At 36.8% G+C, this 11962-nt stretch overlaps 1 protein-coding gene across 1 annotated transcript in view; it reads right to left on the bottom strand.

Moving 5' to 3' along the window:
* Positions 1–1512: 1512 nt before the first annotated feature.
* Positions 1513–11962, bottom strand: part of CTNNAL1 (catenin (cadherin-associated protein), alpha-like 1) — a gene marked incomplete at its 5' end in the record, with an annotated part of 46541 nt that continues 36091 nt past the window's right edge. The window contains 7 exons of the mRNA XM_008587199.1: positions 1513–1779; positions 1916–1999; positions 2674–2787; positions 2931–2987; positions 6484–6532; positions 9623–9777; positions 9874–9924. Coding sequence (XP_008585421.1) covers positions 1714–1779; positions 1916–1999; positions 2674–2787; positions 2931–2987; positions 6484–6532; positions 9623–9777; positions 9874–9924 — 576 coding nt within the window. The remainder of the gene's footprint in view (positions 1780–1915; positions 2000–2673; positions 2788–2930; positions 2988–6483; positions 6533–9622; positions 9778–9873; positions 9925–11962) is intronic.

Below are 11962 nucleotides of genomic sequence, written 5' to 3'. Positions count from 1 at the left end.
GGAGGATTGGCCGGTTAGCTCAGTTGGTTAGAGCACGGTGCTGATAACACCAAGGTCCAGAGTTTAAAAAAAAAAAAAAAATCTATGGAAAGATTCGTATGATCATTTAATTCTATTTTTTCATGGACTTTTTGAAGTACTCTTGTATTTTACTTTTAACATTATTACCTTGTGTCATTCTATTATTTCTATTGTAATTTAAAAGAATATTTTAGTTTCAGAGAATAAAAATACTTCATGATTTTGACTATTTAAGGAAGTTTTTTTGCAGCTGGCTGGTGTGGGGTAAGAAGTATTTTATAAAGGTCATTAACCAAGCTGAGTGCATCCCATTTTCTCCCTGAGGAGTACTGTAAAAGTTTTCTTCAATAAAATAGTGACTAGCTAATTGGTAGGACTGTGGTTCTTCAGGACTTTTGTGAGCATAGATTGTGATGGCTGACCCAGATAAAGATCATCAGACAAGCTTACATATCTACTGCCATTTGACAACTGACATGTCCTGTTAGATTTCAGAATGAATTTCAAAGCATTGGGAATGCAGACGCTATGAATGGAGTCCAAAACAAAGTTAACCACACTATATCATGAGAAAATCTATAAACAAGGTCCTTCAAGCAACCCCACCCCCCCCAAAAATAAGAAAAGCTTTAAACCCTAAAATTAAAAAGACTAAAGGCAAATGTTTATTTGTTTTATAATTAACATTCTGAAGGCACATATATAAAATGTATGATTATTCAGAATTTAAACAACTTCTTGGTTCCATCGTTTTTTTTTTTTTTTTTTTTTTTTTTTTTTAATATTGCATTCCATCAGTCAATACTGAGAAGGATAGTTCAAAACATTTTTTTTGTTTGTTTGTTTTTTGGGGGGGGGTTTGTGGCTAGCCGGTACAGGGATTGACCCCTGGACCTTGGTGTTACCAGCACCACACTCCAACCAACTGAGCTATCCAGCCAGCTCGAAAACTATTTTTTAAGTTAGTAAGATAGGCTTAGGAGTCCAGCTAATAGTCAGGGCAGACTGGCCAACTATGCTAGAACTAGAACCAAAAGACAGTCACCTCTGTCCTCTGGGAATTGCTGCAGGATTCTGTGGAGTGAGTCCCATTACCCTGATTTTGGGATGAGGTGAGGGAGATGCATAACAACAGATAACCCTTTCTGTGTTAAAATGCCTGTTAAAGAACCAACACCTGGTACTAGCATGCATGATCTATGACAGGATGCATCACAGGGGCCCCCGTCACACTTGGTTGAAAGGGATTGAAGAATCCACAGGTTTAAGGAAAACCTTGCATTCACCCATACTACTGGGGTTTTTTTGCTGAAATTAGTCTTCTGGATGATAAGCTTAAACAACAAAAGAAAAAAGTTAAAATATGCCAAAGGTGAGAACATATTCAAAATTGCTTCTTTGGATTAAATTGTCATTTAGACGGTAGGGATATTTGGTTTGACTTTTAAATAGCATTATTAGTGCATGTTCCATTTTAAAATCGCACTGCAGTTAGAATTCTAGCAACTACCATGGCATTTATTAGTTGTCAAAAAGCTTCACAATTGGTTTCATGATCAGAAAATAAAGCAAGATTTCCGTATTGTTTTCTTTACAAAATTGTTGAATTTCTGAAAATATAAAGGATCATTTGCTTTTTTAAAATGTCATTGTTGCCACATGATGTTCCAGAGATCTGACCCCAAAAGCTTCTCAAGATTTACCATCCATAGTATCTTTATCTGTAACTGAGACCCATCTGTTATTTTCCATCTGAAGCTGGAAAGAGGTAAGACAATTAGTTTCTGCTTTACTCTGGAAAACAAAATTGCAAAATTAAGTAGTAACTTATTTTCTTTTGCATTTCCCTTCAATTAAAAAAAATGATGAGTTTAAGATAGAAAAACAACCTCACCTTTTTCAGCAGTCTATAACAAAGTGAGAGAAGTTGGACCAAGAGAGCCATCATTGATCTTGCCTTTGTAATACACTTGTCAACCTAGAGTGACAGAAAGCATGCAGATCATATTCTAATAGTGGTGTTTCAAAAAGCCTTATAATTTATTTAGTTTTAAACTGATAAAATTTCTCCATCATGGAGATCTAAGGGATCTTGAAAGGTGTATGAATAGATTAGGGCATATGAGCTGATGCGAGGACCCAGAACACAGGTGCAAGGGTTGCTGCCCAGGCCTCATGCCTGTTTCATGAAATCCCAGGAAGAATGGGTGACAAATAGACTGTTCTACTTAAGGCTGTTTAGGGGCACCTCAAAATGCTCCAAATAATGGCAGTGAATCCCCTGCTCTGAAATTCCTTGCACTCTGCTTTGTGGACATAAGCCCATATTTGCTCAAATTATGGGAGCTCAGACTCTGAGGCATTTGTGGCCTAGTTAGAGAGGTGACAACTTCAGGATTTAAGGGTAGCTGTCAGTGCTACAAAATTAATCATGTCCAAAAAGTCAATTTATTTAGTGAACATGCTGCTTAGTTATAACAGCATATAATAAATGATCCTTGCAGTCAAGTCATGAAAAATGGAAATAAATTGCCCTTCTGTGGGTAGTAACACTTTATTTGAAGAAAAAGGGGCTGGAGCTAACCTGATAAAGACAGAAGTGTAAAAGTTTCTCAGGAGTCTACCTTAATAACCCACCCTCCTCTCTTTTACCTTTAGAAACACTTTATTCTGTAAAGATGTTTTAGTTATTGTCTGGAGCTGGTGGCATAGAGGAATTAGCTTGTTTATTTCCAGGAGAAGCATAAGCTTGTCATCATCTTTCAGCTGAAATGTAATTTAGGAAGTTATAACAAACCTAACAAAACTCCATCTTTTATACCTTAAATACCTTTATACCTTAATGATATATCCCCAGATTGGATCTACATGACATCACCACCAGCACCAGGAAGGTAGACATTTGTTACCTGTTTTGAAAAAGCTTGTACACTTGAAGTAAGCTTTAAACCCTCTGCAGCAAAAACCTGGTGGAAAGGGAAAACATCACTATTTTAGATTGATGGCTTATGGACAGTTGGTAAGAAATATAATCATTAATAATTTTTATATAGAACTTTAAAAATAAAACCTAGATATAAAAAACCTGTCATGGAACTCTTAAAAATTTTTTTACCAGGAAAACACAAGGGTTTAACTGTATTCAGAAATAGTCTTCCCAGCCCTAATGCAGAATCAAATCCTAGAGAGGCTCCTCTACACCTGGAGACTTCCAATTATTCTGGAGGGTCACATGGACATGTGATAGCCCCACAAATTATGTCTGAGTTTCTGGAGGGATCCAGAGCTCATTTCATGAAATCCCCAAGTATAAAAGGGTGGTGAATCTTGGAGCATGAGGTCAAAATGGTTAGAACTTTCCTGCTACCATCTAACCAGGATAAAATTTGTCACCTATACACATTTCATAACCGACCATTTGAGAGGCCCAATTCAGACTGGGTTTTTTTTTTTTTGGTTTTTTTTCAGATTGGTTTTGACTATTTACCATGCACCATGCATTTTACAATTTAGTAAGGAAAACAGGATGATGGAGAAGAAGAGTGAAAGCTTGGACAGGTGAGATTGTAATATTTAGGATATTGTGTTAAAATGGTATGTAGAAGATTTTAGAGTGAGAGCTACCAGGTGAGTAAAGAGATGAAGACTTAGCATTAGGTTACAGCAGTAGCAATGAAGAGAACAGAACAAATCTGAGAGCGATTTGTGAAGAAAAAAATAACAGGTGTTGGTAATAAATTAGATAAAGAACATGAAGACAGAAGAGGCAATAATTCCAAGGTTAACTTCTACCCTCTGTTCAACAACCTTGACACCTTGCTATCATTGGATAAAGGGATCTCCACATCATATAGTCCTTTGCATCCTTTCCTGTCCTTTAAAAGGGAAACCAATGAGCTTCACATCTAGATTCTAATCAAACTGAATGATTCACTCCCTGTGTGATCCTCATCATTCCACATTACCACCTCCTATTCCATGTACCTTCTCTTTCTTTCTAACCTACAAAGCCCTTGGGGGCATGATCCATGTCTGTCTCAGTGCATCATGGTTTTAAAACCACCTTAAAGCTCATATCTCCTAAGCCTCTCCACTCCTGGACCACCCTGACACCAGTCTTTTATACCCTACTTGGCCTTTGTACCTAACATGAGCAAAACAAAATGCTTGATTTCTACCCTCTGAATCTGGTGTTCTCCCTCAGTGTTCCCTATCTCAGTAAATGGCACTACCATTTACTCTGTTGGTCAAGCCAAAAACCTTTTTTGAACATAAGTCAGATCATGCCGCTGCATCTCAAAACCCTCTAAGGGTTCACCATCATGCTTAAAAAATAAAAGTCAAAGTTCTTCTCATGGCCTACAGAGATGTCATATTTTACCGCTTTCCTTCTGGCTCATGCCACTCCAACCACAACAACTTTCTTACTCTTCTTCAGATACACCCAGCCTTACCCCTACACCTCCGGGCCTTTGCACTTGTTCTATCTAAACTATTCTACATGCGCTTATCCACCCAGCCCACCTTCCCACTTCATTTATGTTGCTACTCACATGTTACCTCCTTAGGTCCTTTCTGACCACTCCTCTGTGTTCTTACCCTCCACATACTCATACATGTGCATTACACACTTAACTTTTTATTGTCTATCTCCTGCCACTAGAACATAAACTCTATGGAAGCAGGTCACTTTTCTCCACAGAGCTCTTATGCCCAAGATTTTTTTTAAAATCTATATCTATATCAAGCTCAATAAATGTTTGTTAAATGAAGTATGCAATTTTATGTTCATCACAGTTTGGAGATAATTCAACAGACATTGGTTTAATGAATAAGCTCACACAGGAAGAAGGTAAGTAGTAGACCTTTTAGAGTATAACACCCCATACAGTATGGCATGACTTAGAACAGACATGGGCCAAACCGAACAGAATGAATCAAGAATTTATTCCCACTGCTTTAAGGGGAAATAGCTCATTTGTAGTCTACTTTACAGAAAAATCCAGAAGAAATATTTTCTATAATTCTATTATGTTGACAACCATCGCCTTAAACTGAAATCCCTTTCCTGAAAAGGTTCAGGTGGAAGCACACAGGAATGCCAAAGGAAACTATATTCAAGTGATAAAAATGATAGAAATTTCAAATTTCAAATGCAGAAATGCTCTTGGTTTTAGGGAGGCAAACAAATGGTTATCGTTGAAATGTTCCCCCAAGTTCATGTGTTGGAAACTGAGTCCCCAATGCAACAGGCTGAGAGGCAGAGACCTTTAAGAGGTGATTCGGTCATGAGGGCAGAGCCCTCATGGATTAATGGATTAATGTCGCTATGACAGGAATGGGTTCATTATCTCAGGATTGAGTTTGTTATAAAAGCAAGATCAGCCCTCTCTTGCTCTCTCTCCCTTTCTCTTTGTCCTTTTGCCATGGGATGGACACAGCAAGAAGGACCTCACCAGATCAGAAGTGGGCCCCTTGATCTAGAACTGTAAGAAATAAATTTATTTTCTTTGTAAATTACCCAATCTATGGTGTTCTGTTATTCAACACAAAATGGACTAAACCACACGCTAACATGAGAGTCAGGAAAAATAGAAAAGGAATTTTGTAACCCACTTGCCAATCTAAAGCCTTCAGCTAGAGGGAGGAGAATTAAAGGTGGGCCTACATAGAGTACCATTAGACACACAGGGCACAAGGGTGGGTGTTAGCATATTTGTCTCTCCCTAAATGTCCTAAATCATCACAAATATGGGAGAAAAGAAGGAAATTAGCATGTCCTGAGTACCCTCTAATGATCTCAAGCCTGTACTTGAGATGATGCTTTTTCATGTGATAAAATCTCATTTAATCAATACCATTCATTCAATTCAATGATGAGGAGGCCAAAAAGCCTTCTCGAATTCTGGAAAGTATATGAGATTTGGATCTGCTTTCAGAATACTTTTATCTACTTGGGAAAACCTAAAATTTATCATTACATCTACTGACTGTCAACAAAGCCCACTCTACTTTATCCCTATAATATTTAAGTTTCTTTCAATGAGATAACCAAGAAACCTCCACAAAATGTTACTGCAAGCCCTCTACCTTTCTGCTGTTCTACCACTTTATAGCATACAGGTGTGCACACATGCAAGCACACACACATGATATAATAAATCGTTTAGAAAACCAGTTATATCGCTTCTCGGCCTTTTGGCTAAGATCAAGTGAAAACCAGTTATAGGCCGGCCCGTGGCTCACTTGGTAGAGTGCGGTGCTGATAACACCAAGGCCACGGGTTTGAATCCTATATAGGGATGGCCGGTTTGCTCACTGGCTGAGCATGGTGCTGACAACACCAAGCCAAGGGTTGAGATCCCCTTACCGGTCATCTTTTAAAAAAAAAAAAAGAAAACCAGTTATTACCCACTTCAGCTCAGAATTAAAGTAGAAGCATAAAATGAAAACAAAACATACCTCTAGTTGATTGATTAAATCCTGGGAAGTTTTCAGTGGCCCCTCTCCTCTAAGAAAAAATGAATTATTAGGAAAATAAAAAGTTATTCCCTGGAGTTGATTTTATAATATTAAAGTTTTAAAGCATTTTGTGTATTAACAGATCCCAAATTTTGAAGAATAATATGAATAGATTAAAGATATTGTGACTTTATTCTTAAAGCAACTTTAATATTTCACTATTACTTCTTAAGTTACTTTTTTCTTCAAGTAAACATTATATATGTTAATTTCATAATGTAAAGAAATTTAAAACTGACAAGTTATATTTAAGTTCCGTTTGTCCTTTTTAACCTTTATCATTTTGTTTCATAAACCGAATATAAAAGATCTGATAATGTACCTTAACCAAAGGCCTTTTTTACACAATGGAAAGAGGATCAGACCAAAAGCCAGGAAATTTCACTTCTAATTCTAATTTCAATTCTGGTAGGAACTCAGTTGTCTAATTTTGATGAGGCATATAATTTAAGTTTCAATTGTATTCTTAGTGTATAAATTAATCTTCCTAATAATACTCATGCTACCACTCTCATCAGAAGATTGGAGAATATTGGGCTTAAAACTTCTAAGAATTAAGAGCTCTAAAAAATGAAAAGTAAATTACAACATAGAGAGTAACAGAATGCATTAAGAGCAATATAGAAAGCTTGGGTTAGGGCCGGCCCGTGGCTCACTCGGGAGAGTGCGGTGCTGATAACACCAAGGCCCCGTGGTTCGGATCCCATATAGGGATGACCGGTTCGCTCACTGGCTGAGCGTGGTGCTGACAACACCAAGTCAAGGGTTAAGATCCCCTTACCGGTCATCTTTTTGAAAAAAAAAAAAAAAAAAAAAGAGCAATGGGTTAGACATAAGTCAGAAGATTTGGAATCTAGTAACAACCAGTTCTGCCGCTTAATAGCTATGAGATGTGAACAAATCATTCCTGTTCTCTGAGAAACTGTAGTGATGGAATCTAGTAACAACCAGTTCTGCCGCTTAATAGCTATGAGATGTGAACAAATCATTCCTGTTCTCTGAGAAACTGTAGTGATGATCAAAGAAATTATAAAGCAAAAACCATGTTAAAAACTATAAAGCACTAGTAAGTTTGAAATTTTTTATACTATAAGGCGCTAGAAAATCTTAAATATGTCAATTATTAATAAATAAGAATTACTTATATAAATTATTAAGACACCCTTAAACAACAGCCTGAGGAAAGTCTATAAAAGTGCAAAACTCAATACTGTAAAGGCTAACACATGATCTCATAAAAAGTTCCTAGATGAGGTTGATAGACCACAGGTCTTAAGGGAAAACAGAAAAGAGTGTTGGGGATGGGAGGAACAGGTATATAATGTGAGTAGAAAAGAAAACCAACTTCGTATTTACTACAAGGAGGTAATTATAGCACCAAGACTTGCAAAATGACACAAGGTAATTATCCATTACAGAAAATCCATTTTCTTTTCTTGAATTTCATTATTCCTGTCCAATAACCATATTCTAAGTCCCATTCCACTGAGTTTCTCCTCACAGTGCAGCCCCTCAGGTTTCCCATAGGAAGGCAAAATTCACGTTGGAAAGACTCCATTACAGGAGAAGCTTATTAAAAACAAGAACAAAAGGAAGGAAACTACCAAAGAAGAATGGTCTCCAGTGATGGAAAATATGGTAAGGTATTAACAAATGATAGCAAAACAGCAGCAAAATTACTACCTCCTGTCATTTCTATGCTCTCCCTCCAGAAGAATTATCCTGAAAAGGTAGAAGACATCAAGAGGAAAACAAAGCCTCTTAGCTGGGAATTGCTTCTTCCTCGCTCCTAACCTTCCTTCCATATGAAGGAATCTCCACAACCACAGCATCCCTCACTTCTTTCTGCTGCCTCACTTATTCCACACCATAGAGAGAGTAGACACTCATCTTTCCAGTTTTTCTGTTGACTTTGCAAAAATAAATTGGACATGTTAGTCCTTTCTTTTATCCTTTTTCTCTTGGAAGTGAAGCTGCCTTTAAGAGATATCTTCTCTTCCACGTATTTCATAGAGACACATACTGCTCCTATGAGGTAAGACTTCTTAATTCTTGGGATCATTTTTGAAAACCTACTTGCCTGTGGATATAAATTACATTCTCCACTATCAGCTTTATCCATATAAATGTCACTGGTTCTAATCTGCCTACTCATTTGCTTAATTTTCATTTTGTTCAGGAATTGGGTGGGAAAAAGTGGTGCTATTTATTGAGCCCCAAAGTCCACACACTTACAGAGATCCTAACTACTTTACCTGAGCTTCAGTTTCCAGACCAGATTACACTACCTTCCAGAACACTGAAATAACCTGCAGATGTGACCCACTGCTAATAATCATATCAAAATCAAAATGAGTAGGAGAGGGGATATCAAGCATTTTCCAGTTTCCATAAATGAAAAAGATAGATTTCAGAAACTGAGTGAAAGTCTGAAGTTATTCCTTGAGAAAATTCTAAAACAGATTATTTAGCAGATAGTTGATTTTAGCTAAGTGGGATTACTATACCATCTGTATAGATTACCATAACAGAAAGCTGTGGAATATGATCAACATTGACTTCAACAAGGTATTTGATCAAGAGTTTTGTGATATGCACAAGACAGAGAATGTAGGCCTGGTAATTTTAAAGTTAGGGAAATTCTCCTCTACACAATAAATGCTGACTCATGGAGATACGGCACCCTATTGAGGTAGACCTCATGGCTCTACTCTTTGATCTGTGTCTAATCAGTCACTTGCATAAAAATATAAAAGGCACGTTTTCTAAATGGACTGATGCTGGCTGTGAGAGACACTGATGTGCAGGATGGCAAAAAGCAGGATTTAAAATTCTTTCAAAATTATGGGAAAAATGGGACCTAGAAGAGGATCTCTTCTACATCTAAATTCTAATTAAGTACATGTGTCCTCTTGTTGAATTCACTGAAGTAAATTGTCATAATAACTATTTCATTCTTTTTCCCATATATAGGTATTTGACACTGGCTTTAACCTATCAATGATTTAACATGGCATCTTTTCTTTATACCAGATATTATTATACTGATTTAAAAAGATTAAAATGTAAGTACACTTACCTCGTAAATAAATACAGAGAATAGGCCACACTGGACATGTTCCGTCCATATTGAACAATCTCATTCTCCTGATCCTCCCACTTCTGAATTTCACAGTCGGCATCAGAGGTGAGCAAACCTAGCTTAAGTCCAAGCTTTGCTAACTTGGCTTGCTCCTACAAAACATACATTTCAATCACAACAAATTTGTCATTAATGATGTAAAAAGAAGATCAGTTTTAAGACTATTATTACAGAGGAAAAAGTCTCACCTCAGAGTCAGGCTTGTCTGGCTTTAATGATTTCAGGTTTGCGTTATTCTTCTGTTACAATAAAAAGATGAAGATATCTTAAAAAGCAGTACATTTGGGCCGAGCCCATGGTGCACTCGAGAGTGCGGCGCTGGGAGCGCAGCAGCGCTCCCACCACGGGTTCGGATCCTATATAGGGATGACCGGTGCGCTCACAGCGCTCACTGGCTGAGCGCGGTGCGGCCAGTCTCAAAAAGGACAAAAAAAAAAAAAGCAGTACATTTAATTGTGAGGAAATACAATAGTAATAGAAGGCATTACAAAGCACGTGTAAGAAAAGTTTAATTTAAACATATTCGGTATGTAGTTAAGTTATATTAAGTAGTTTAAATTAAACGAACAATTACAAATACTCTACTAGTAGGTATGTTCAGTTTTGAACAGGACGTTGGTTTGAAATCAGGGCCAGGGAAAGCAGGCCAGGGTCCTGTACTGCTATGTGTCTGCAGTTGCTCTCCTCTTTTCACAAGAGCTTCATGACAACCTCTGCAATATTCTTTGAGTCTAGTTATTGTGTCCTCTAAACTTCCTTGGCCTCTCTGTTGCAACAACATTATTATAATGTGTGAATTATTCTTTAGAAATAATGTATTAAAATTAGCCACTACATGTAGCTTTCTATACATTCATAATGTTATGACTCTAGGATTCAATTTCTTTAACTAATTTGCCCTTACGAGGCTAAATTTCAACACTCCAGTTTTACTGACATCCCAATTGCTAACCCCATATCCCAGGTTGTAAAGAGATTATACTTAGAATTTAGGATTTAATATGTGAACCAATGTTCAATGGTTCCATATTTTTGAAAGAGCAAGTTCATTTTTATGTAAACTATTTGGAACTCAGAATGTATTTTCCCTAGAATGGGAGAAAATTTTCTACACTAGCTAGGTTGCCAGGCTAGCCAACAGATGCCTGTTTACTTGAAGAACAGCATACCAGAACAGACCATACCACTACCAATAGCAGTGTTTCTTTGAAAAATATATTCAAAAGTTCTCTGGAGATTCCTCCCACTTTGAAATCTGGTGGGAGGTCCAGTTGGGGCAAAAGTTCAAGAACAGTTAGGGCTACTAGAGAAAAAGGGGCCAGGATATGCAGGGAGCCATTTTTTTCATGGAAACATATATTTAAGTTATATACACACAAACACTCTAGGTACATATTAACATACATGCACACAAAGTATAAATTTACAATAAAACACTCATGTGGCCACTTAGCTTAAAAAAAATATCATAACTGGACTCCAAAAATATTGCAGAGGTTGTCTTGAAGCCCCTGGGGCCCTCGTAAAAATACACCTTTGATATATATATAGAGAGAGAGACAGAGACAGAGAGAGAGTCCTGTTTTTTGCTTCCCTTTTATAACCATGACTTTTTACTTTTGACCAGCTAGTCTGTCACCAGTTTCACTGCAGAACAAAACATCCTAGGGCTGGCTGGTTAGCTCAGTTAGTTAGAGCAGTGTTGTAACACCAAGATCAGGGGTTCAGATCCCCATACCAACCAGCCTACAAAAAAGAAAAAGAAAAAAAAAAAAACAGCCTCAAGTTTTCCTCTCTTTTCCTATTCCACAGAGTTTAGATCTGCTTATTTAACATAGCCCTTTTCAGATTTTTCTAATGATGTTTACTATTAAAGAAATAGGTACAGTTAAAGGACAGAAAATAAATACAGAGAAACAAGAAACAATAAAGTTACACATACATACACACACAAATACAAGCTGCCCCTGTATTCATTAGAAAATAAATGGAGATGATCAATGATCTCTCAGGCTCCTCCTTGTATAGTCACATCATACTGATCTTCTTCTTTTGCCTAATAGACTATAAAGCAATGATGAACCATTTAAGAAAGTTAAGAATACCCTTGATGTTTTTAGGCTTTATTTTATTTAGAATTTTATGCACCATCTTATTCTTTTAAGTTTAGCTGTGTTTTCATTATTTTTATTTTTACAAATTATTATTATTAAAGTGTTTAACAAAGACTGAAAGAAGATTGCCTGAAAAGTTAAGCCATTTTAAGAATAACCAAGC

The sequence above is a fragment of the Galeopterus variegatus genome, unplaced genomic scaffold (genome assembly GCF_000696425.1).
Source record: "Galeopterus variegatus unplaced genomic scaffold, G_variegatus-3.0.2 Scaffold4278, whole genome shotgun sequence".
NCBI classification, from domain to species: Eukaryota; Metazoa; Chordata; class Mammalia; order Dermoptera; family Cynocephalidae; genus Galeopterus; species Galeopterus variegatus.
The sequence above is the reverse complement of the archived record's forward strand: the minus strand, read 5'-3'. Positions and strand labels throughout refer to the sequence as shown.